The sequence below is a fragment of the Rhyacophila brunnea genome, unplaced genomic scaffold, assembly GCF_057557595.1.
Source record: "Rhyacophila brunnea isolate RB1 unplaced genomic scaffold, BYU_Rbru_1.0 scaffold_12, whole genome shotgun sequence".
NCBI classification, from domain to species: Eukaryota; Metazoa; Arthropoda; class Insecta; order Trichoptera; family Rhyacophilidae; genus Rhyacophila; species Rhyacophila brunnea.
The window spans coordinates 38,205,481-38,233,223 of NW_028232774.1; the positions used below are offsets into that span (position 1 = coordinate 38,205,481).

General features: G+C 34.1%; 1 protein-coding gene across 1 annotated transcript; it reads right to left on the reverse strand.

Moving 5' to 3' along the window:
- AIF (Apoptosis inducing factor) lies at positions 1-27,743 on the reverse strand. The gene is made up of 15 exons (XM_085961257.1): positions 27,449-27,743; positions 27,159-27,310; positions 23,064-23,249; positions 21,066-21,141; positions 20,117-20,253; positions 17,370-17,500; positions 16,937-17,127; positions 11,316-11,501; positions 11,087-11,218; positions 10,647-10,726; positions 8,633-8,758; positions 7,122-7,295; positions 5,449-5,540; positions 3,469-3,724; positions 1-2,002 (listed from the first exon to the last, which is right to left on the reverse strand). The coding sequence occupies exons 1-15, from the start codon at positions 27,528-27,530 to the stop codon at positions 1,931-1,933; spliced, it is 2,073 nt and encodes a 690-aa protein (XP_085817383.1). The 5' UTR covers positions 27,531-27,743; the 3' UTR covers positions 1-1,930.

Here is a 27,743-nt window from a genome sequence, read left to right on the forward strand (position 1 = left end):
CTCCACAGTAAAGTACTTAAGGGCAAATATCCACTTAGTGGCGGCTCTCGTGGTACAGTGGGTAAGGCGCCGGCCTTCCACCCGAGAGTTCTGGGTTCGATTCCCAGTCATGACAAAAACATTTATGTGTTTTTCTCAAAACCTGGGTGATTGTGATTGTTCAAAATTACTAACAACCACCTTGTACGAAAAAGCAAGGACATGGTTATTAATAATTCTAAAAAAAAAAATATCTACTTAGTACACGAATAAAAAGCGAATGTGACATATTAGACCTTTTAAAATATTATAGTATGCCTACTATAAAGACAGTATTCTTTCTAAGCTTTATTACATTTATAATCATCCACAGGTCATTAATAAATAAATCGTTACCTTACTTTGAAAAGGTTCTAGCTGACATTTTGGCCTAAAATTACTTTTTGGTGTGAAAAAGTTCCATAAGCCATATTCTATCATATACGTTCATTTCAGAGTCATCTATTGTCAAATATGGGAATTAGCAGTATGCTGAGTTCTATCTACATGTCTTTTAATATTCAAAATATGACCATTTCAAATTTTAAACGCTCATAACTCAAAACATGGTCAAGTGCAATTAGAACCTTTTCAAAGTAAGGTAACGAAATGTCAAAAGTTAAAAATCCTTTTGTAATTAATTCGCCCTTTTTACAAAACACCGACGATAACATCATTTCATTTCAGTTGTCGATATCAAAAATACGTATAAAACAAATTGGATTAAAATTTAAGTCTAAAAACCGATAAATACATTAAAGTGTTGCGTATTATATTAACCGAAAAATTTGTTTGACATTGTCGTACATTTTTACATACAACTCACTAAGAAAGCAGATTGTGTCCAAGTTCTTCTTTAAATGCATAGTTACTCTTCGTGATAGTCCAACAATGGACTCCAATTCAATTCAGGAAATATTAAAAAATTTCCCTCTTATTATACTAGGTATGTCTTGTGCAAGGGAATACGATAATTTTTATAGTAAGTACCTACTTAAAATTATAAATAATAACATTGGCAAATAAGACCGAACCGAACACGTATGAAATAATTTGAGCACCTCTACGAGATAGCGATCCGCCGCTAATTATAATAACAAAAAAAAAAATAACAAAATGAATTACAATATTCATATACCAACAATACAGCTGTCCCAAATATAAACTCTAACCATTATTATACACTTACAATATTACCATAAACCATTTTTCCCTTCAGAACCACGACAAAGAGCTACAAGCGCTTTGTCAGTCGGTATACAACCGCAAATTCTACAGATGGCGAGAATAAAAGGCCATTTGGTAATGGTTCCTCAAACTATACGACTTTATTGCATTTTCATTTTAAATGGAATTTGACCTTCACCAGTTCAATATGTGGCGAAACCAATGAGGTTCCGAAATTATTTCCACGCAAAAATCGTACAAACCCACATTTAGTTTTATTTTAGTATTATCAAACCTCATTTGCGGCACATTACCAACAGAAAGACCAATAAATGACTCCGAGTGTCTTATAAAATGTCAAAAACTATGTAAATGTGAATTTACTTAAGACCTTATTCTATATGGTAAATCAATTAGTGAAACACTGTACATATTGCGTAGATAGATGGCATATTTAGCAATCATTTTACTGATTGGCATATAGTGTTTTTACTTGGCACAGCTGTATAGTTATATAAATGCAACACTACTAAAATGTAATAAAAAAACATACTGGCATCGTTTGTCTTCTTCGTTATAATACATAATGAATAAGGAAGAGGATGACAGAAGATAAAAGTATGTCGTGGTTTATTAAATTTTAGCGGTTGCGGATATACTATTGTAAGTTAAACAATACTAGTTAGAATTAGATAATAATAATAGGATATTGAACTGGTTTAATTTAAATGTGTTGCGCCGTTTATTAATCGTCATGTAGATTGAATAGTTTAGCCACCTCATTCAAATCGTCATACTTCCGTCTTTCGGCCAGTACCTGGAACACAAAATGAGTCAAGTGTAAATCACTGTAAGACTTAATTGACAATCACAATATGAGATATAAATAAACTGCTTGCTTTACCATAGTATAATTGAAGACACAAGTGGATGAAGGAGTTATGTTACAAAATCAAAGTTTTGAGTAAATTGAGGTCAAAGTTTTTTTGATGTATTTTTTTCAGTTGAGGATAATTTAACTAGTGATGTATTCAAGTGGTAACAAAGGATCACACAATTTTACTAACGTCAGAAATAGTTTGTTAAAATCTTCAATGTGTAATTTATTTATAAAAATGTGTACATGACACCTACATCCACTAGAGAAAATCACAAAATAAACTAAAAAAAAAAAAAAGTAACACAGTCCCTTCATCCCTTGCCGTAATGCCAGACCAATGATTATTTTAAGATGTTTGATACATCCATATGAAAGATGGGTACATAACACCTTCATCCACTTGTCTTCAATTCATTCATTGTACATAAGTTGCGGTTACATGTAAAATGTACGTAAAACATTTCGCCGTGAGCTTTCTTATCGGAAAGAGATGACCGCATGGTATACGGTCTCCAATTTTATTAGATTCAATTTATGAACATTAATTCAATTTCCATAGCTGATGTTGGCAAAATTCATGAATTCAAGAATGAAAACCTAACCTAACAAATAATCCAGTATATCTGCTATTTTCAAAATTTGTTTGCCGTTGGCTCCCTGTAAACCGACAAAAACCATGTTTTATTTAGACACAAATTTTATGTCAGTAGTACTATACGACCCAAAAAAGATGGACGGTCTTTAATATAGGGTCATATATTTCCGACACAACATTTCACAGTGATGTGTGATACGGCGAACTGCATACGTACAAGTTTCCGGACACGATAAATTGCACCCTCATATCATCTACGCATCCATACATTATCCGTAAAACCTGTGATGTAACAAAATTAAAATAGAGGAAACGAAAAACTGCTATGTAAGCGCCGAAATGAAGACTTTCATTTTTCTTCATCAGAATGAATGACTATGTGAATGAGTGAATAATTTGATTTATCCAACAGATAAATAGTGAGGGACTCGATGACTACATACAATGAAGATAATTACAGTCTTATTAAAACGCCCACGATGGTCGAGCAGTAGAGTCGAGAGCAGTTAAGCGTCGGCCTATAACGTCGTGGGTCCCAGGTTTGAATCCTGGGTCTGGCAAATACACATATTGTTTTTAATTTGTGTTTGAGTCAGAGTATGGACCTAATATAGGTTGAGCAAGTGGCTAACATCCATTTCTCGTAAATCTCGAGGCCCATATAGTCTTATTAGGATCGGACATGGTAAAAAAAAAAATGAGACATGTTACACGAAAGGTTTCTAAAATTAATTACATTTTAATTTTAGTCAGGATAATCGAGGTTCTATGTATTTTGAATCATAAAATATGACTGATGTAATGTTACCTGTCTGGCTATGTGCATCCTGTTGAAAACATTCCACAGTACAATCCCAACCACCATGTCTTTCTTGAGGTAAAAAATAATTCCCTTGTTGTAATTTTGATTTGGATCGGAGTCAATGTCCTTTTTAACGACAGCCTGCTTTCCTTCGAACTCCACTTTGACGGGTTTCGCTTCTTGCTGATCGTTTGGTTTTTCTAAGTCATGGTTTTTCACTGCCGAATGATTGGCGGATTCACCTTCCACACTCTCAGCCAAACTGGAATGAATAAAGGATCATTTAACTAGTGACATATTAATTTATCATCATCGTATTTGGCTGCAAAACACAGTGGCGAGGGTAGAGGTAGGTAAAATTCAATTAACCCCTGCCTATTCAAACACGCGCGTTAACATGATTTTACTCCCTACTTCAGTTATCGTTTGTTAATTTATGGCTACGGCCGTATATTGTAGCTTAACCACTGGGGAATGCCAATAGAAATGGCGTATTTCAAAAAAATACTACCTTATTCTTAGGTCAATAATTATTATAAAACAATCATTATTCGTAAGATGTTTTATCACATTTGAATTGTCGAAGACATAGCTTACAATCAATATCTTCAAATGTGTTAATCGTGCCCATTTTATGAATAATAAAATGCCTAATTCTTGTCAAATTTGGGATCATAATTTTTTATCGTAAATATTTCACTATATAATGTTAACAACAATTTTACTAATGGTTTTATAAATGCGTTTAATGAATCTAAAAAATCTTAGCACCACTGCACATGGATGTACTGAAATATGACTATATTCTAAAACATTAGATCGAGAGGTTTAAAAGAATACTATTTTATGAAATAAAAATAATTGATGCCGTCATTAAATATGTTTAAAATAAATATTAAGGATAATGAGGCTTCAAAATTATATAAATAGATTATCTACAATGTTTAAGGTATGTCCAGGCGTATGCTCGGAAAATACTATAAAATCTCCATTTTGACCTACGTGGCGCACGTGGGCTGTTAAGCGCTGCCTATATCAAACCATAATCATAAATATTCTTCTATCTATAAAATATCTAAAATGATATATGGTGTAATGGCATAATTTTAGATATTTTATAGATAAACGAATATTTTTTGACTATGTATGGCTTGAATTAGGCTGGTTTTAAATTTTAAAAATTAACAAACACAATCTACACATCGTGGTCTTAGTTCAATGAAAACAAATACGTTTTAATGATAAAGTTTAGTATCTAGTACAGCCTAGCTCCACCCTTCGCCACTGCCATAACCGAGGGCAGGTTCTGGTTTCTTTAAATAGCAGATTCCAAGCTTACCAGTCTTCCATAGCCAGGCATCAATCAAAAATAATAAATCATATTACAAGTGAGTGGAGTTGGAAGCAGGATTGTTGATTTGGGACCAAGGTAGGGTCATATGCTATGCTTATTTAAGACATGGCATGGGTTAACTATTCGGGATTAAAATGTTAGATGTATCTGATTTTCATTTAAAATTTTTACACACATTTGAAACAACAAGAAGAAGATTGTGTTGTTAAATTCATTCACAGGAGGCAATTGCAGTACAAATCAGTTGATTGTGTCTCGCAAGCTATGCATCACCACACTCTGGTGCGAGTGATGCAATTTCAGTATACCATTCTGCGAATGCTGCTCCAATACTCTATAATGTGATCAGCTCAGGATATCCTCATAGTATGCCAATACAACCACATCTCGAAAACCTCCAGTCTTCTTATGGTCCGTTCCTTTCACGTTCCTTTTCCTAGCTACGACTCCGTAGACCAGTATGGGTATGATGTAGCATCTGATCGCCGCCCATTGAGTGAATTGCAGAAGAGATATTTAATCTTTTCAAAAGTGATTCATGCCATCTCAATCCTGATCTTGATCTCATGGTAAACTACGTACGTAAATTACGTATCTTTAACAACTGTATTTAATATTTTTAAGTTACCAACCTGCTTGCATCACTGGTTTTATCAGATTTTTCAGCAGCATTTTTTGAAAACACAGCAACAGTTGGTAGACACGAATCAATAACGCCAATTGCCTGAAAATTAAATACAACGATGCATCTTATAATATAAAAGGTAAAATATTGAAAATAGTAACAATGATGAACCTCAACGTCGATGATGGGCCTGTCACATGACACATACAGATGAGCAAGCATTGACAAAGCATCTCACATTCAGTGTATCTAAAGAAAGACTACAACATTAGTGGCTCGATAGTATCTAGAAATACTTTCAAGCGCTGGGAGTTATCAACTGAAAAAGAGCGGAAGGCCAAACAGAATGGAGTAGTCTACTCGGGGTGTGTCACAAAATAAAAAGGGTCAAATGCTTCGTCATAGTTATATATGCAGATAATTGGTATTATGCAATATGTCGCCGATTTTTAGTTGCATACCAAATGGCTCCCCTAAAAATAGTGGCGGAATTTAATAGATACTTGCAATTCAAATAGTATGGTCCAAATGCAAGTTATACTGTATCCACGTTCTGTGCATGGATTCAAATAAATTACTAATAAAGCAGGCATTCAATTAAGTATTTAAAGTTCATATTTATTATAAATTATTAATATATCGCTCATGATGGCTGAGCGGCTGCTGCGTCGGTTTATAAAGTCGTGAGTCCCGGGTACGAATCCCGGGTCTGGAAAATTCACAAGCTATTTTCCAATGTGTACTTAGACCCTGAGTATGGATCTAATAGGTTGAACAAGTGGCTAGCATCCATTTTTCGTAAAAAAAAAAAAAAAAAAACTATTTACCCTGTGGAAGCCAATACGATCTTCTTAGGAACGAACATGGTTAAAAAATTATTAGGCTCAATTGGGCCACCGGTTAATTTAGACAGTCGCTTATTTGGGCCATATCTCAAGGAATTGAAACCAAACTGAGGAACTAACAGATACATCGCTTAATTGAGACACTAAATTTAAGATCACAATAATACGTACATACAGTCGAACTCAGTTATTACGATCTCGGACATAGCGAGATCTCGGATGTAATGAGGAAACATTCGTTAACATTTTGGTTTATGATTTTCTCCATACATTTATTCACTGTTATAACGAGCAACTTATCGGATATACCGAGCTAAAATACTGTTAATGTGTTGATCGTTTAAAAAACATTTCGACCCTAATCAATAAAATCCGATTGGACAGGATGCCGCCCGGGACGGATTACGTTTACGACACTAGTCAAGTGTCTAAGTACCTACCCAATTGGTGTTTTCGCCAACAATAATGAAAAGTATCCACGCATATGGTTGAAAAATCCAAGGTTTGTAAAGTCCGTAAATACCTACCAGCGTTCATTACAATAAACAACTTCTTTTGTAGTTTATGAAAGCCATGCTTGTTTCGGGGATTTTTACGATGGTTTTCAGATTTTTTATTTTCGACTTTTTGTATTATGTGACCGCTCATTTAAAAATACCTATTGTCTGATATAACTAGTAACGCTTATAATGAGCAAATTCAGTCGGTCCCATCTTCCTCGTAATAACCAAGTTCGACTGTATTATGTTATACATATAGAGCCATATGCATGAAATGTCCCAACCTCACTCAAGCTAATTCAAAATCAAGATTTATTTTGAGTATAAGAAGTTACCTCGTAGCCGACATCTCGACCGAGGTCACTCCAGAACATGCTCTGATGCTTGTAAGGCTTGGCAGAACCAGCCATGTTTTCTCCGGCCAATCGACCAGAAACCACAGCATGGTCATGATGCTCTACACGCCGTCTCCCCAACGCTGGATCATAGAAGCACGCTGCATCACCCGCCTAAATTCCCATCGTAACATTATAATCAAGCCCAAATGAAACTAATGTCATAGGTGTAACAGATTATATAAAATAAATAAGTAAGACTATATATAGTCAAGTCAGGAGTCACGGCAGGTGCAAACATGCTTTTTAATCTAGCATATTATTATTTTGTTTTTCATAGGAAAATAGTGAACAGTATCAATTAGAATTTAAAATTTTAATAATATACACATTATACTATTACTGTAGATATAATTATGTATTCATTTCTAGGAATGTTAGACCTTGTCCAGATGCGCTTGTTTCACCACGCTTTACGCGCGGAAACCAAAAATGTGCTGCGCCCATATAACGTGTTTAACTTGGCAGTGAACAAGCTAGGTGACGTAATTCATTTTTGAATGGGCATAAAAAACAAGCGCAAGTGCGAGAAGAAAGACCGACAACTCAGTTGTGACACACGCTTCCTTTGAGATTTTATATTTCGTGATAACTGGCAAGATGTCTTCTTGGCAATATACAAGCTAGGTGACGTAGTTTATTTTGGAATTGCCATAAAAGCTCTCGCCTCAAGGCGGTCTCGTAATTCATTTTGGAATGGTTATAAACGTCGTATTGTCGAAAGTCTTGCGAACGCTTATGCTTGTTGCGCGAGAGATAACATCCTGTTGTATTAGGAAAGCTCAATTAGGTCACTTGTACCTGGAGAATGCGCGATTTGCTATGCGCGAGTCAAATCGCACCATCTGGACAAGGCCTTAAACTATTTATTTTAAAGCATTATTTTAAAAGTTTTATTTAACAAAGAAAGAAATTGTAACATCAATATTTCAATAACAATTTGGTATGATTTAAAAAGTTTTATGTTATAAGAATAAATCGAGGGTATACTGACAGAACGCATTAACTCAGTTTTTGCTGTTTTTCTGTTTTAAATGCCAAAATGTATACAATTTTACACTCTGCGTCCTGGTAAAACGCACAAAGGCATAGGATATAATGGTGAGAAAATAGAAACATTATTAAATCATATTGTTATTTTTTTATTCTGATAGAAAGCATGATAATGATCTAATGCGTTCTGCGTATACAAAATACAGGACTTGTAACATGTCGTATATTGTGTTTGCCATAAAGGTTAGTTAGTCTTTATAATGTAGAAAAAATGTTTTTAAATCACAAAAAAATCTACATAGGAGAACACTTTGAAAAAAAAATTAAAGTCCTTTTTGCGATTATCTCAGAACTTGTTTTAATGAGTTAATGCTTTCTGTCAGTATACCCTCGAAATACAGTGGGAAATATTCTTAAAAATATTTTCATAGCATTAAAATGAAAGAGGGTTTACTTACCGCATATAGATTGGACCTGGCTTCAAGCTCTGCGTTGACAAGGAATCCACCCACGACAGGATCCACCTCCAGAGAAGATGTCTCTGCTAGCTGGGTGCACGGCTCTGACCCCACTGCCACTACAACCTGCACATAAAACACATTATGTCAAAAACATTGTTGAAACAATTAAAAAAACATCTGCGACCATTTCTCGACCACGACCAATACAGGGTGCAAATGTTTTTGGTATGGCCTAAGGACATTATACAATATACTTAGTAGTGTTTATTTAAATAAGTGGGCTATGTACTTACTGGTTAGCTGATTTTTGGATAAATAATAAATAAGAATTAGACTGCGAAAATTATAACTTGAAGTGTCATGTCCACCGTTATGGAGTTGCGATATGTTATGAAAGGATTGCCAGTATTATGAGAAATTTCTTAACTACTTTGGTTCAGAATGTAAATATTGAATACAATAACAGACGACAATATTTTTCCAATCTGTCGGAATATTTTTAGTTATATGGTAACACTGAAATGTCAAAGAATATCTACCTGTCATTACAGTGACTCTATTATCGACCTTATTTATAGTCCCGGTGAGTTAATTTTGTTATAATCCTTTTGCTCCCACTTTTCAACACCTTTTGCATTATTAAGAGGTTTAAACACTTTATACGAACTTGCAGCACGCACAAATAACGAACGTCAAATGATTGCAAGGCGAGGGTAACGAAATGGAAAGGGCTAGGGAGGATTGTAGTTCTCGAAACGGCCACGCTTCATGTTATCTTGCCGCAGTCTAGCAGGTAACGATTTATAATACAATTAAACAAAACTGATTAGCCACTGTTAAACAATTACGTTTTGTACAGTTTTGGACGAAAAGAATTGTATTGAGTATTGATGATCTGATTTATCCGTGGGTGTGTACATATTTATAATTAAAACTAATAAACTAAAAGTAATATTATTTCTAGTTTATATTAATTAATTATTTAATATTGTTGCCAATTATTTCAACAGGCCTAGACATCCAAGGACAGTAGTGTATTTAGTAATAGAAGTGAAACAATCACAAACACCCAGGCTTTGAGAAAATCACATAGAGTAAAACCTCGTTAGTAAGAACACTGATAATTCGAAATTTTCCCGAAAAAATGTCCCTCGAACATTATTTTCATATAAAACCATACCTTTACTTCGAATTTCGTAATTCGAAATGATTTCAGAGTCCTGGCATACAAAAATATTCAATAAATCGTAATAGAATACACTATTTCATGAGCCAGTCATTGAAAATTGTGACAGACTTTCCTTAAAACATCAAAAATTACTTATTTTATGAAGGTAATAAAAATAATCCTGACATTTTATGACCCAATTCGGTAGGCACGTCTATGATCGGAAACGAAATTAATGAAAATCAAATTTTTATATTTTTCCCCCATATTCCCCCATATTTCGTAATTCGAATTCCTTTCGATTTTCAGTCCTATGGAATTCGTATTAATGAGGTTTTACTGTACATGTATTGTGTCCTCACCGGGATCGATCACGAAGCTCCCGGATGAATGGCCAGCGCCTTACACACTGCACCACAAGAGCCGGCAAGTTTAGGTCAATTATTCTTTTTTTTAATACTTCACAGATAGTTGTATTTAAAAAAACAACGTTTTAAAAGCGGGAAGCAATATTACCATGTTGGTTAATATTATCTATCATTCCAGTTCCATCTATGCATAAGCCTAGCAAGGAAGAATTATAGTAGAACAAAGTAACATTGAAATTGCACTGATTGCGATTTCACCTACTGCGCATGAATTACATAGGGTAAATTTAATTAATGTAACCGTTATTATTTCCGAATGCTCTTACATGAAGCCCATTGCATTGTTTTCTCTTGCTAGAAATCGCTTTAACTACGTCATATTTTCTGTTAAAACTATCAAACTTCACACTTATGCGATATGTTTATAGCGAAAAGCATTAATAATATAACATGATATGATTGTAAATATACATACAACATCAGCTTTCACCGAAGTTCCATTCGAAAGGGTGAGGAGAACTTGGTTTCCGATGGAATTCGCTTCCAGGACCTCCACTGGAAAAATATTCAATTACATTATAACACTTACAATTCAAAAAATAACTCAAAATTTGTTGTAAATGAATTTTTTTCGGCAATTTACCTACGATACTCAAAAATAAAATTCTACTTCATTTGAAATTCGTAATTCGAAATTTGTTTTTGATACATTAAAAAATAAAATCAATCATTATTGTATCAGATTTTTCAAAATAAGTACATACCTATTTAAATTTCTTTAAACATTGGTCCCTTGAATTGCGATTTAGCAATTTTTACTGGAGATTAAACTGACATCAATCAAATTGAAATATAAACAAATTACAATTAATTTATACACTTACGTATATTTAACATGTATCAAGAATTACTCACCACTAGGAATAACATCGACTCCTTCTTCTATCACCCGATCAGTGGTCCATTGCGCCAAGTATTCGGGAAGAACTCGGCCCATATTTCCTGATTCTTTGAACATCTGATACACTTTTACAGCTGACCCGTTATCTGAAAATGAAATAATTTTTTTCCATAATGATCTTTCACAAAATTAATTATCTTTGATAGAACAATAAATAATTGTAAAATATTAAACTAAATTTACTTCTCCTGGCCAAGGAACAAGCCAGTTCCGATCCCAGAAATCCTCCCCCGATGATGGCGACAGAAGTGGCGCCCTGAATACGGTGCCACAAATTCTCCAAATCGCGCACGTTGCGGTACAACACTGTCTTCGAGGACACGGCTGCGGATGCCTGCTCGAATACCGGCAGGTTCTTTGGTCGCGAACCTGCATAAAATTAAATCATAAAAACATTAAACAGAAACCTAATATGAGGTATCTATGTAATTCCAAAGATTAATATCTTCACATCAAACAAAGTTTTGTGTTTCAAACTTAAATTGATGGTTTTAAAATTTGTTTTTCCATCTATTGCATTTTCAAACTAAAGTCATATATGTATTATGTATCTATTAAGAGCCCGATGAACAGGAATAAGGTCATTCATAGTTCATTCAGAGAATGATCTCAGAGTTGAAAGGACGTCATTTTAATTCAGTCTAACCTCAAAAACCTCTAACCATCGGGGATTTATTTTAAGAAACGCAATAATTATTAATTACAATTCTCGGGCGAATGAATATTATTATTATTATTCCCTTCAAACATAACATGTATGCGACGTAACCTGAAGCCAGCCGAACGAATACAGGGCTGTCAAAATAATATCAATCTAATTTAACGTTTTAAAAAGTTACAAATTTAAAGTTAAAAATAGCTTACTGAACAGATGGAATAATTACATAATTCCAAGCGTCAAACGGCATACAACATTTATCTAAAATAATTATGAAAAGACTGGCTGATTATGTTATGTTATTTTTGTATTGTTCTTATTTTTTTGCTTATCAAAATAATATTTTGGATATATCGTAATATGTATCTTGTCTCATTAAAATTGATATTAAGTTGATATAGCATAGGAAAATCTGTAAATCATTAAAATGTTAATTTTGTTATAGTTTTTAATTAAACCTGTACAATTACATATTAGATTTAAACACTGTTGTACTATGTAACTTTTATAATATCAGATATCCTTACGTGAGATGGGCAAGATAAAAAATAAAACTGTAGGATGTCTGCAAAAGATTAAACAAAACCCATCTCATTGGATACCCGAATGGTAAGCAACTGTATCTATATATTAAATTTTTCCGCCAAATTGCACACAATTAAAAACACATCATAAAAATAAGTAATTAGTCTTCGACAGCCCTGGTCGGTAACTTTGCTATCTTCTCAGCGACGCTAGCTTTGAATAAAAAAATGTGTGGGTGTGTCTACGTTAATAATATTTTTTATATAAATTATTTCTTGCAGTGGCTTTACTTACCAACAATAATTATTGTACCTACCTATTTTTATAAAAGTAAAATTGCGTTACTTGTTTGTAAAAGTGTCAGACTAAATTAATTAAACTAATCGGGTAAGTAATAAAAAGTCATTAATTGAGTTAGCAGTAGTAACCAAGTAAATGGTAGAATTTCTTTTAACCCTTTCTAAGCGTTACGAATCCCGACTTAGTACAACAGTGCGCGTTGTGATTTCAAGCATCAATAAATCGTAATAAATGTCAGTCAAACATACACAAATAGAGTAGTAAAAAATCGGAGTCAAGTTCAAAAATGATTATGACAGAACCTAATATTTTATGTGACTCTAAAAATAAACATTCGTCGCCTAAATCTGATAAGAAATCACGAACAAGACTTCTTCATTGAAAAAATGCCAGCTTACTCGAGCGGCGCCATGACACTTACGAAATGGTGCTGGACTAATGCGTCGATGACAGATTAACAAGTGTGAACAGTTCAGTATTCTTATAGTCTACCGGCTACCATTTCGACAAATATGTCATACACATAATGAATAATAATATGGTTTATGACTTTTATGAGCATTTTTGTTCAGTGTGTTGAAAAAATATCAGTCATAAATAACTCATTTTTATAGCATCCAGGACATCTCAAACTGTGTAACTTTTGTTTGAACTCGCATACACATTGCAGCACTGCAGGCCGAATATAAATAAATCATCCTTGAGAACTACTGGCTATTTGAGAGTGATGTACTTACCACCAGTGCCTGGTTTGTACCTACCATTGACCCCGAACTGAATGGAATCGAATGACACATAGTTTATATAACAAAATGGTTTATTTTTCGAATACCTATTACAATTCGTAAAATATTAAATTTCAAACACTTTTTGCACTTCTAAATGCTTTATAGTCACCACAATTTTATTTTCAAGTTCATTTGTTTTTTTTTTATTATATTACTTCAATAACCTGGTACTAGAATAGGTAATCTCTTATTTTATTATAATGACGTGATAGTAAGTAACTCGAGTTATTTTCGACTATAAATATAAGAAGAATTCTACATAAAAAAAATAGTAGTCATGAATCAAACCCTTTTGAATAGTATTACGAAAAAAATAATTCTCAAGTGTCTGTCTCACACCAGCAGACGATGATTTGCCGCGCAGTGTATAAAAATTCAGTAGCGCGGGACCTGGTGTTTGCGTAATACGACAATTTCCGCATTTATGCGGGAACGGGCGTCTGAGTGTTCGTGTCTTTTCTTTATAAATGGCTGATAACTAGGGTAAATAAATAATTTTTGTCTGTTTCACCTAATACTATAACCAGAAAATAGTATTTAAAAATGTTAATCAATGATAAACAAAGAGACATATTAAATCGCGGACTTCTAGGTATATTTAAATGACACCTGGTTCAAATTATTTTCCGAAACTATAAACTCGCGGATAATATACTGGCAGATAGGCGAATGAATGCAATCTCCAAAAGCATTCCTTTTGTAAAAATATTTTGTAAATTCACTTTGATCAATGTAACTTTCGAATATTCTATTTAACAGTTTACGCACCAAATAGTTTTTAAATCACTAAAAAACAATATAACTTATTATATCGCAAACTCGTATCGTTACAAACACGTCAGTCAAATGTCTTCGGCGCACATGCACTAAGAAGCGATAAGACACTATATACGCGGCAAATTTGAATTGGCCCGATGACTGATATATTTTTATTCAAGACACGCTCCCGAAAAATATTTATTTAAATTAGATAGAACAAAAGTTTAGGCTATCCATTGACAGATGTCAAGAGAAGGATGATTTTTGAATAAATTAAATCAATATTCGAATTATTCGCGCCTGGCGGAAAGCAGTACTAGGCAAACGAAAATCGAAATGACTTTAGTCAGCTGACGCGCGGATGACTCGCGCGTATAGGCTGACTAAAGTCAGTTGCCGCGTTAGAAAGGTTAATAAAAAGTCACTTTCTTTTTATAATAAACAGACATCACTATATTACACTTTTTTTTTAAATATGCATTAGAATTAAACAATGTGTACCTATTTTTTTAATAATTATGTAATAGGTCTTACACATTCAAAATAAATACTATTCAATAATAATGTTTTTTGGATAGCACATGAAATAAAAATGTAGGTAGATATGTATTTCAACATCCTTCGTATGTTTAGCTCTCGGACAATTTCTGGTTAAAACGTTATTAATATATTATTAAGTTTATATCGTGGCTATCCATCATATTGGTTACAATATTTCCCACCAAACAGATGATTAACAAATTGAATTTAGTAACATTTACGTATATTAGAAGATATCATTTTTTGGTCACCCCATATTTTATTCACGTTGACAGTGTTATGTTATGAGAGATCATTATTTACTTTAGACCAAAGCATTGTCGGCGACCTTTGAATATTACCAGTAGAGCAACAATTCCGGACCACATGTAAAAAAACCATATTTTCAATTCTCAAGGGCAATTCTGTAGAGCGTCCCCTTAACGATATAAACATCATTAGCTGAACAAACCTTATATATACAGTGGAACCTATCATAATGAGCAATTCACATAACGAGCAAAACAAATTGTAAAAAAATGGCTCCCTTAACGGCCCACATGCTCAGCGTAGGTCAAAATGGAGATTCTATGCTATTTTCAAAACACGATCCTGGACATTCCTTAAACATTGTAGATAATCTATTTATGTAATTTTGAAGCCTTATTATCCTTTATATTTATTTTAAACATTTGATGACTGCATAAAGTATTTTTATTACATAAAATAGTATTCTTTTCAACCTCTCGCTCTAATGTTTTAGAATATAGTCATATTTCGGTACATCCATGTGCAGTGGTGTTAATATTTTTTAGTTTTATTAATTTTTAAACGCATTTACAAAACCATTAGTAAAATTAATGTTAACATTATATAGTGACATATTTACGATAAAAAATTATATTTTATAATCTTTGTGATCCCAAATTTGACAAGAATTAGGCATTTTATTATTCAAAAAATGGGCAACATTTTACACATTTTAAGATAATTCTAAGGATACTGATTATAAGCTATGTCTTTGACCATTCAAATGTGATAAACATTCTACGAATAATGTTTGCTTTATAATAATCATTGACCTAAGAATAAGGTAGTATTTTTTTGAAATACGCCATTTCTATTGGCATTTTCCAGTAGTTAAGCTACAACATAGCCATAAATTGACAAACGATAAATGATGTAGGGAGTAAGATTATGGTAACGCGCGTGTTTGAACATGTACCGTTTGAAAAAAAAAAAAAAAAAACAGTTAGACGCGGAAGAGCTTAAGGGTTGAATTGTGTTTCACAGCAAGAATTTGTGGAGAAGAGTTTGTCAGTGGAGGTGGAAGAGGTAGCAAAGCATCAATCTTCCGGCGCAATAATAGAAATGCTGAAAGCATGGGAAACTATTGCGTCGTATATTGAGAAGCATCAGCCTAATAGGCGGTGGCTATGCGCGCTACAAATTTATTCAATGATGATAATGTAATTTTGAAGCGTCGGCAAAAACAAATATCTCTAGACAGTTTCCAATAAAAAAGAAATTGGTTATTGTCTTAGTATTTTACATTAATTTATATGGGAAAAATTGTTTCGCTTAAGGAGTGTTTCACATTACGAGTAAGGCCCGTTTCAGACGGGACACCGGTGTCGCGCTCGATATAATATAGGAGACCTTTGTATTCAAATAAAGGTGTCTTTGTAATATGTTTATGAACGCCCCAGAGCTAATGAATAAACGCACAATCTCGTGTTATAAATAAGAACATAAAACAGGCTGCGGTAATAAAAACAAGTGTATCGGCGGCTTGAGAATGTAGCGGCCGACGGAAAAGTGTACCGGACACACGTTGACTCATTAGCTCTGGGGAGTTCGTAAACATAATACAAAGGCCCCTTTATTCGAATACAATGGCCTCCGTATTATATACGAGTGCGACACCGGTATTCCGTCTGAAACGGACGTAAGATTCTGGAACGAATTATGCTCGTTATGAGAGTTTCCACTGTATAAGCAAAATTAAATTAGACATACATATTAAGTGTATTTTACAAAATTTAGGGGCGGACGTTCAGTAGCGGGTGAACCGCAGCATGTGACCAGCTCGTATAGAACGGGCCCAACATACTCAAAAAAAAAGAATATCAATAGTCTATTGCAGTCGGAATATGAAAGGAGAATACATCCCACTTACCTACCAAAACTGAGTGCCAGGACTAATGTGTAGCTCAGACAAAGATGTTGATGTATTGAAATGTCGATAGTCTTACCTGTTGCGATGAGGCATTTATCGTATTGTATGGTGAATGTAGAATTGGTGTGCGGGTCCTCAATTTCGACGGTGTTGGCGTTGGCGTCTATGCGGGACGCCACCCATCCCGTGGCCACTGTCACCCCGCCGTTAGGAGCCTCCTCCAACTCGTGGATATCCATGTAGAAATCGGAAGGCTCGTAGAATAAACTGCCAATTATATTACATAATTATTATATTTAAATTATCGACTCGTAGAGCAACCGACAGCAAAGACTTTTGATAGTAAACGACAATACAAAGATTACCTGCACTTGAAATAATTTAATTACGAGCAATTACGAACCTAATAATTTAATTACGAGCAATTACGAACCTAATATTGCCAATCATTGCCACAAATCGATAATGCATTTTATACAACTCATCAAAATAAGAGCCAATCATTTTACCTTCTTTCTTGTCCATTCCACTGTTTGAAGGAAAGTTTATCAGGCTGCGGGATTTCTTTCTGCTGCCATATTTCTTTTGAGAGTGGCGGCCGCATATACGGCAGCGAATCTTCCGCAGATATCACCAACACCTGTAATAATATATGTACGAGGGTGGGTCAATAATTCCTTAGAAAAAAGCATTAAAACAGTTTTTATTTTTGTATTTTTTTTTTATTTCTCAACATAATCTCCTTGGAGCTCAATACACTTGGTTAGACGTTTCTCAATTTTTTTTAAACCGTCAGAAAAATAAGTTTTCGGAAGGTCCTCAAAATAAGCATTTGTCCGATCGATGACTTCTTCATTTGAAAAAAAACGTTGTCCACTTAGCCATTTTTTTAAGTTTGGGAAAAGGAAAAAGTCACTGGGGGCTAAATCTGGCGAATACGGTGGGTGGTCGACCAATTCGAACTTCAATTCTTCAATTTTAGCCATTGATCGTAAACATGTGTGAACACGGGCATTGTCCTGATGAAAGAGGATTTTTTTCCTGTTTAAATGAGGCCGTTTTTCTTCAATTTTGTTTTTTAGCTGGTCCAATAAAGATGCATAATAATCCCCTGTTATTGTTTTTCCTTTTTCCAAATAGTCAACGAAAATAATTCCACGTGCATCCCAAAATACAGTAGCCATAACCTTACCAGCTGATTTTACGGTTTTCGCCTTCTTTGGACATGGTTCGCCTTTCGCAATCCACTGCTTTGACTGTTCTTTCGTCTCGGGAGTATAGTGGTGTATCCATGTTTCATCTACAGTCACAAAGCGACGAAAAAATTCATCCGGATTGCGTTGCATGAGCGACAACAGGGCTTTAGAGGCCACCACCCTATTGCGTTTATTGTCGACTGTGAGCAAACGCGGCACCCATCTTGCAGAAATTTTTTTCATGCCCAATTTGTCATGTAAAATAGAAATGACGCTACCTTTTGAGATCCCTGTAACCTCAATTATCTCACTCAACTTTAATCTTCGGTCACTTAACACCATATCGTGGATTTTATTGATCATTTCTGGTGTAGTCACCTCTACAGGACGTCCTGAGCGTGGTTCATCCTTTGTTGATGTACGACCACGTTTAAATTCATTTAACCAGTTATAAATAGTTGCAAGTGAAGGAGCAGATATGCCGTGAACTAAATCCAACTCATTTTTTATTTCCTTTGCTGTTAACCCTTTTATATTAAAATGTTTAATAACAGCTCTAAACTCAATTTTCTCCATTTTTGTAAACAAGCAATTTTTTTTTTTTTAAATGTACGAGAAACACACAACAACCCGACCAATCTGATTGAAACTTCGCAGCATACTGAATCGGTAGTGCCGTTGCATGAAAACAAACCGCTTACAGTACTAGTCGCGCCACCTGTCGGCTTTTCTAAGGACTTATTGACCCACCCTCGTACCATCTACATATACCTTATTTTTATATAAAAAAGAGTGTGAAGTAGAGATTAGACAAAAACAGATGAATTTCTTTTTCATAGTCTAATATGAACAATACTACAAAAAACCCATACAAAACTTCTAGAGGTGGGAAAACTGGTCGATTTTTAAGACTAAGTATACTTACTATCAGTATAAAAAAATACTTAGTATCGAAACTTGTTCCAAAATACTTACTAGTATTTGGGATATTATAATATAGAGCGTTTGGCGTACTTGACTTTTTAGAAGCCATCTTTATACAAATTATTGTTTATATAATTATCCATTTACACAATCACGCATAAATAGTACCTATTCCGGGACTTGAGACTGACGTCAACTCGATATAAGTCTCATACTCAATTGGAACTAAAACCAACTCCATATTATTACTATAAAACGAACATGTCACCATTACTGTCCTTCACTATACCAACTTTACAATTGGGGAGAAAGGAAGAGCAATGACAGTTGAGTATATCGAGGCTAGACATACGTGTATTATGCTATCTCACTCGCGCGCATTTAATGTCAATAGTATTGAAAGCCTACCAACAGTACCAACTAGCGAGCCGTAGCGATGATGTCATCGCATGCGTTCGAACTTCGAACAAGTTTCTTGGAACAAGTTTATTGGGCCACACGTACTGAGTAGGGGTGGTACATCAAACTCACCTCTAAAAACTTCAGATTTTGTAATACTTTTTTATAATAATTTAATATGTAAGCAGGTTTACAGCGACTCAGTTGTGGCACTTTCGATGCCGTGGCTGGACAAAAAGATGCATATTGTTATTTTTCAATGTGTGTTTGATCCAGTGCAAGGACCCAATCGGTTGGGTGAACGGCTAACAAGCATTCCTCATAAAATATTAATAACTTCGTGGATATCCACATCCTCCGCTTAGGAGCCCACATGGTAACTTATTTTACCTTTTTCTTTTGCAATAATGCATATTGTTGTTAATCCCAAACACATTTTGATGTATAAATTAACCACCTTCTAGAATTATATTTAGTTAGTTCAGTGTTATTTAAAGTATGCACTGTAGTGCCACAAGCAAATCCCAAAGGTGCTGATTGACTGTGCGAAATAAATAACAATTCCAAACAATCTTAATTAAATTCAATGATCCACCAATACACTAAAAGGCTTATGACTGTTTTCATTCCGTGATAACAAGAGCTTTTTACTTGTCACTGACACTACTGCGCACACTTTGAGCACCACTGTTATATACTTTTAAATATTAAAAAAAACTCCGATAATCATTTCATACCTTGGCTTTTGGGTCTTTAGATTTGATTGCTCTGAATGCAGCAAAAGATGCTGTGCCTCCGCCAATCAGTAGATAGGGAACTTTGGAGGGAAAATCGTCCTTCAGTTTGGGATTTCGTACAATAGGTCTTGACTTGCCTGAAAACCATAAAGAAAACCAGATGTTAACATTGGTTCTATGATTATTTTTCAACGACTATTGCATTTTACTGATATTAGTCTAACTCTACTGACTCAATAAATGTAGGTATTTTAAATTGAGTTACTTACTCAAAAACAACACATTTTTGACTATATGTTAGAATCTTATAAAGATAAATTGGCAAGAGACAATAATATATGAGATATGGTTGTCTATTGCAAAATGATTCAAAAGCGGTCTCTGCTAACAAAGGCTAGCTTGCGAGGTTTGTTCCAGCACGCGCTGATCGCCGATCAAAATAGACCGAAATGGTTAAAAACGAGTCTCTAAGAGGCCATCCATAGATTGAAACCGTATGCGGTTTAGAACCGTGTGCCATACTAAACTTATGATTTCTGTTCATGGAAATATATTTTCACAAAGTATATTATAAGCATCTGATCGTATCTGTTTATATCATACACTTACAAACTTAGTGAAAATATATATTCATGAACAGATATCATAAGTATAGTATGGCACACGCTTCTAAACCGCATGCGGTTTCAGTGTATGGATGGCCTCTTAAGTCTTGAACTCCTTTCGAATGACTGGATATTACCAACAGACAGATGAAATGTCAGTAAAGTGACAGATGAAATGCGGAAAGCAATTCTTTTAATGGTGAAGCATTACTGGTTTGACGTAACATCAAATCTTTTTAAATGTTCCAGCTAGTATTTTTCAAACTATCGGTCAACACTTAGGGTTCTCGCATTGCGGTTTGCACGTAAAGAAAAACTCTAAATTAAAAATGTTCCCAAAAAACCTTTTTTATTCTTCTTGTCTTCTTCCAAATAATCGATCCTCTGACTTCCACTGTCCAAAATACCAGAATAGTAAACCTGGAAAAAATAATGAAATACTGTAGGGCACTATACAGCCGTTTTCAAATAAAAAGTAGTTCAGAACGATAAACAGGTGGCAACGATGGCGGCAAAATTCAAATTTTATTGTAAACAAACAAAAATCAAGTACAGACCTACAAACTTATCTGTAGAATGGCCAAAAATGGAACTACGAACTACCTTATGAAGCCATTTTGAAAATTTCATTTTAATGTCAGATTTTGTCCAGTTACGAGTCTTGATTGGGTAGTTTTCGACAGTAGCTTCCCCATCCCATTCTTCAGATAAGTTTGTAGGTCTGTATACACAGTTTAGAATGTTAATTAAGAACTTCTTTCCAACAAAACAATTTTTTATGAGTACTGATTATGCAAACACGAAAGATTAGCAGTACTAAAAATGTTTTATAACATAATTTCAAAACTATGGAAACTACAATGACATCTATTGTACGCATCTGTCGATTAGTGTTGCAATAAAGAAAATATTATAGGGATATTTGTGTGTTCGATCGTGGAAAGCAAGGTGTCGCCATGTAAAGGATTGTTTTGTTAAAATGTCATCTATGCAGAAGGATCGTAATTTTTTTTTACATAACGTCCACACTCTATGCATCAGGCCCCTAGCCCAAGAATGTGCACAGAAATACTAAATTAATTTTGTATAATATGAAAATAAACAAAAGTTATGACAGCAAAAAGTATTGCATTCAAAATTTCCATACATCGCAAACCGTTTTGGCTCGGGTGGGCAGGATATGTCTAATGTATACCAGTGGCGAGGGGTGGAGGTAGGCTATTAAGATTCGACAAAAATAGTGCACACTAAACTTTGTCGGTCATACTTATTTGTTTTCATTGAACTAAAAATACAATTTGTAATGGTGCTGGTTAGTTTTTAAAATTCAATTAAACCCTGCCTAAACCGAACTATAATAGATTAGGTATGCTAGGGGCGATCCGACAAAAATTGTTCACATTTTTTCAATAACAATTATTTGTTTTCGTTAAATTAAGAATACAGAATAGAATTAGCGATGGTGTTTGTTTTTTTTTGAATTCATGAAGCCCAGCCTAACCAAACCATAATCGATAAAAAATAATCTTTTATCTATAAAATATCTAAAATTTTGTATGGTTTAATGAATGGCATAATTTTAGATATTTTATAGATAGACGAATATTTTTTGATTATTATCGACTTTAGTTTACGCAGGGTTTAATTTAAAAAAAACCAACACTATCTACAATTTGTAGTCTTAGTTGAATGAAAATAAATACATATGACTGACAAAGTTTAATGCGCACTATATATGTCGGATCTTAACAGGCTACCTCTACCCTTCGCCACTGCTGTATACACATAGTTCCACCATGAATCCACTCCGATGTATTGATGAAGTGAAGGAGAACACATTGGAGTTGTTTGTAGGACTAACCAGAGTCTGTTGACGATTGAGAAAGAGGAAAAAAAGAAAAGAAATACATGAACAACTCTTGTGACCTATCGTTAAATTACGATTAGTTGACTATACATAATTTAAATATTTGCAGACCCAAAATACGTACACTGAAGTTAAGCGCTCTCCAACGAAAACCGCCCCGCACCGCACTTGGTCTTAATCGAGCATATCGCGGGACCCTACAATTGGTGATGTGAAGCATCTGAAACAATTGGACTGGGAGAAGATACCCAAGACTTAGGTTGCAACGCTCAAAGTGAGCTCTGACTGAGTTTAATGAGTTGATTTTAAATGCAAAGTGCTAGAAAGAGAAAAGCACATGGAAATTACGAAAAGAAAATGAACTAACGTGTATACAGCAAAGAAAACGAAGCTCAAAATACGTACAATATTACACACCTTTACGAGTCTAATTTATTTATTGTTCAATGGGTAAACGTTTCATAAAAATACTCACCCCGCCAAGGGAAGCTGCGGCAATGATAAGTCCAATAAGTGTATTCCTGAGGGTGTTTGAGTTGTTTTGAGGTGGAGGCGTGATGGGAGGCTTCTGTCGGGAGTGTCCAGGAGGCTCTGTCACGGTGTGACTACTTGGAGGGGGCGTCTCCTCATTGCTTGTTCCTTTCGCTCGCACTTGGACAATCTGCATTACACCAAAATTGCAAAATTTTATATTGAAGTAATACACAGTGACAGCAAATTCATTCCTATTGGTAGGTACTTATTATAGATGGAGTTACATAATATAGAGGTGAAGTAGCATTTAACGAAACTTAATAACAGCTATCTAGTTTGTATTAAATCACAGATGAAGACTGCCTTTTGTATGGCAGTAAATGACAAGTAAATAATTGAGGCATCTAATTACAAAAAGCGATAGGTCCACAATTCGATATTTGCGGGAAACAACATTTTTAGGTTTCAAGCTTCAATTTTTTGTTTTAACGCGAGATTATTTTTTCCGTTGTATTCTATGTCGAAATTAGAACCAAATGGCAATTTGTTTCAGCCGATAAACTCTTAAAATGTAATAAATATAGGCAAAATAAAATTGGACGTAGCGCTACTTGTACCTCACTTTTAAATTTATTCCGCATAAGGCACATATTTCCGTGGCACTGTCATGAGTTTACCAGATGCTACAGCATGGGAGACGCCATTTCCAATATTGAACGTTCCCTTATTGGTTGACTTAAACACACGCGAAATCAACCATACTTTAAATAACATGAAACACGGACTTGGCGCTTTTTGTAATAAATCGAAACTTAAGATAATTTTTTTCGTAGGGTTTTGTCGCGTTTTGGAATTTGTAGATCAATACATATTGTGTAAAATTATACAAAGAATACGTGCGTATTTTTTTCTCGATTTTCTCGACCAAATGTGGACTTATCGCTTTTTGAAATTAGACGCCTCAATTCGAAAATAACAGTAGGCAACAGTGTTGCTAACCGTACTATAATTATATTACAATACGTAAAATACCACAATTTTACGCAAATATGCCAAAAATACAATAATTTTGAAGAATTCGAGATGAATAATTTTCCTGTACTATAGTTTTTTTCAGATATACTAAATTTTTACCCTTTTGTACTATAATCAACATGGAAAAAGATGGCAACACTGGTAGGCAAAGAATATTAACAAATCATAGGTAGATTATCTACTGTAGGTATTTACAAAATATAAGTAATTGTTAAAAATTATAATACAACATACAAAACTTATAATACAACATAAAAATATAGTTTTAGGGCGTCCCTATGGCCGTGTAGTGGCCCTTTGGTACCACTGTATGACTGTATTTGTTCAGGGGTTGTCCAATCCCCAAGTGACATATCCAGACCATTGCTATTTCATCTGCCTGGTGACCTCTGTCACATCGCATACTCACGTCTGACTCAAAAAAAAGTATAAACCGTTCAACTAATGTGTGCTACCAGCGCTCACACTATGCATAATATGAAACATGGACCCTTCAATCCGAAACATAGCGTGGTATGGAATGGTGCATGTTGGGCATAACGTGATAAACAAAATAAATGTTTTTATAAACCGTAGAAAATATTTTTTTTTGATAGAGTTAACTGTTGCCAAAGCAGTATGTCGCGGCAGGCCACTGACGAGTTAACTCACGGGTTCTTGTAAAGTCATAACTTCTGAACAAACATTCTTTGTGTATTTTCTAAACAATATTATTTATCATTTTAGTGTGAAAATACCTAGTAAAAATTAGCTGGCAGTGATAAGGTTAATACAATACGAATTCCCTAACAGGTAGAACACCTCAACCAACACCCTTGCGGCATCTAGTGCAGTGGCTGCCTTACCTCTTTTATTCATTTATTAGATACTCACCCAAACAACACTCATCAGTTTTTTTCACACTTAACGATAATAAAAATAGACATGCAGATATTTTGTAATATATATATTTCCAAAAACTGTTCACAGTTCAATACTTATAGTAGACAACGTTTTTATGTATCAAAGTTAAATGACGGCATTCAATATTATCTTTTTTCGATTATAATGCATTTTCTAATTGGAAACAATATGCCCATATGATCAACCCATAATTTATCGCAATAAATATAACCAAAATAAAATTAACTAGACAGTAGAACCTCGATATAACTGACTCCGAATATAAGGGACAAAATCCTGTTAATGTTATACAGGCGGCCCTCGACTTTCGCATGTAATAATTGGTTTCTGAAAATGTGTTTGAATGTTGAATGTTCGAAAGTAGAGGGATGTAAAAAAAAGCACCAAAAAGTGTACTTTAAAATATTTATTTATGAATGTGTATTATAAAGTAAACGAAGCGTAATAGCATTTAGGTGTTTTCTTTATAAACTTGTCAAGAGATAGTTGAATACCACCCCTTTACGCATTTAATAAGGTGATGGGGAGAGGAGGAGACCGAAGCGACTGCATGGAAGCGCACAGTTTTTGCATTATCAACAAAAATCTAAATTTTAAGAACTGTACAAATCAGCGAATTGTGTAAAAGTAGAACGTTCGAAAGTCCAGGGCCACCTGTACAATGTTTAAATCCATGTGTCTAATAACATTTATTGACTACTCGTCAGAATAGATAACGAAATTCAACTATATTACACGTATTTCGTGTTTTTATAAAAAAAATAGCAGACTTCAAAAGTGCAAACAAAACTTGATAATTTTTTTTAAGCAGGATTACCGAAAGCAAGCGCATCCGCATCGAGTATTAATGTCACTCCACAACGGATGTGTCTGGATATATCACCCGAAGACGAATAAACAGGATTTTGTTTGTTTTTATATAACGGTCTTGCGGCTTTAACTGACACTCACACTCACACGCATTAGTCCATTATATAAAAGTTCTACTACATAAGCATTTGTTTATATATTTTTAATTCATTGGTTTCTGAAAGTCATTAAGTTTTGGAAGTTATAGATTATGAAATAACATAATATTATTGCATAATACCTATGTATGAATATTTTTTGATTTTCACAATATAATGGACTTATCAGTTTTTGGAAATAAATGACTTATTTATAATAATTACTATGTAGAAAATACACAATAACTACTAATGGGTATTAGTGGAATATAAATAGTTTACCGTTTTAAAATTGTTGGGTATAGTTTTCCTTGGCCGCTTGTAAATAAACAATAAGTCAGTATTTATATATTAATTATATAATTGATTGGTATTTACATGGTAGAGCTTTATTATAGGTAATTACGGTTATTGAAGAAAATGTTGTTCTATAGAAACGGAGCCGAAATTTAATATATGAGTGAAACTGAAGGCAGGTTATTAAGCCTTATGATTAAATTAGAAGTCATTTCACATTACGAATTCATCCATACCAAACATAATGTTTTTATGCGTAGTGCCAGGACTGCACCGAGATCAAAATGCTTTGCATTATTGTTACAAGCGTAAAAAAAAGAACGGTCATTATTTAGAACGTTTAGATGAAAAATAAAATAGATCGCAAACAACAGTATGATATGCATACATTATAACCGAACATCAAAATATGCAACCATATCATTTATTTTGCCATCTTTCAATGCGGCAACGTCTAAAATATTAAACATATTATATAAATTAGTAAGTGCAAGTACATTAAGACAATTTGATTCTGACATTGCCTAAGCAGGTTCCTATTATTTGTACCTTGATTCAAACCACAAAAGCCAATTGCCAATATTAATGCAATTTTTGAAGCGCTCCAGCGGAGCTATTCCTAACAATCAACACTTTAGGAAGTTCACTGGTCCAAATTAACACAAAAGCCATTCCTTACACAAGGCGGTTACCTACAATAATTGGTAAATTCGTAATATAGTGAAAATTTAAGTTGGTAGACATGTGTATGAAATACGTCTCTATTCGGTCAAATTCGGGTATGTTTGTGCCGGCGTATTATATATACAATTGCTGAAAATAAATGACCAGAGGGGATGTTTATTTCCCTCGACAGAATATTTGTCACAATATATTATTACATTTATAACAAATAGGTATTCAATTCGTCTTACCTTTGGTGGACAGGAGTTGGGTACCGATAAAGGGGCATTCGTGGATTTTATTGTATTTAAACTGTTTGTGGTTTTTCTTTGGGCGATACCGTCAACAGGCCCACCCCTTTTCTTGAAATCCGATGCGTAAAAACGAGACGAATCGATCCAACCTGTGAACATAATGTCAAGACTGAAGGAGATAGATATCTAACCATAAAAATAATACATACTGATGAATCTTTTAAAAGATGACGTCTATATTTTAAGATATTTTTATGTATAAATAAAAAAAAAACAATCTGTCTTACCGCTTTGAGCCTGTGGAAATAGCAAATTTGACTTTTTTATAGCCTTTAAATAGTTTCTAGCGATATTCGAGTATTTGAACATTTTTGATAGTTGTATATTATTCGATTATCGGTTTTAATTAATATGGAATGTTTCACAGGTTTACGTGGGTGACATAACGAAGAACTTGAACAATACAATATGGTATTATCTAGAATTTATTCGATAATAGTGGCTATCAGTGTGTCCACTGTTTCGTTTATAATTTGAAAAATTGATAATTTTAAGGTATTTTAGGTTAAGTTTTCCATAGAC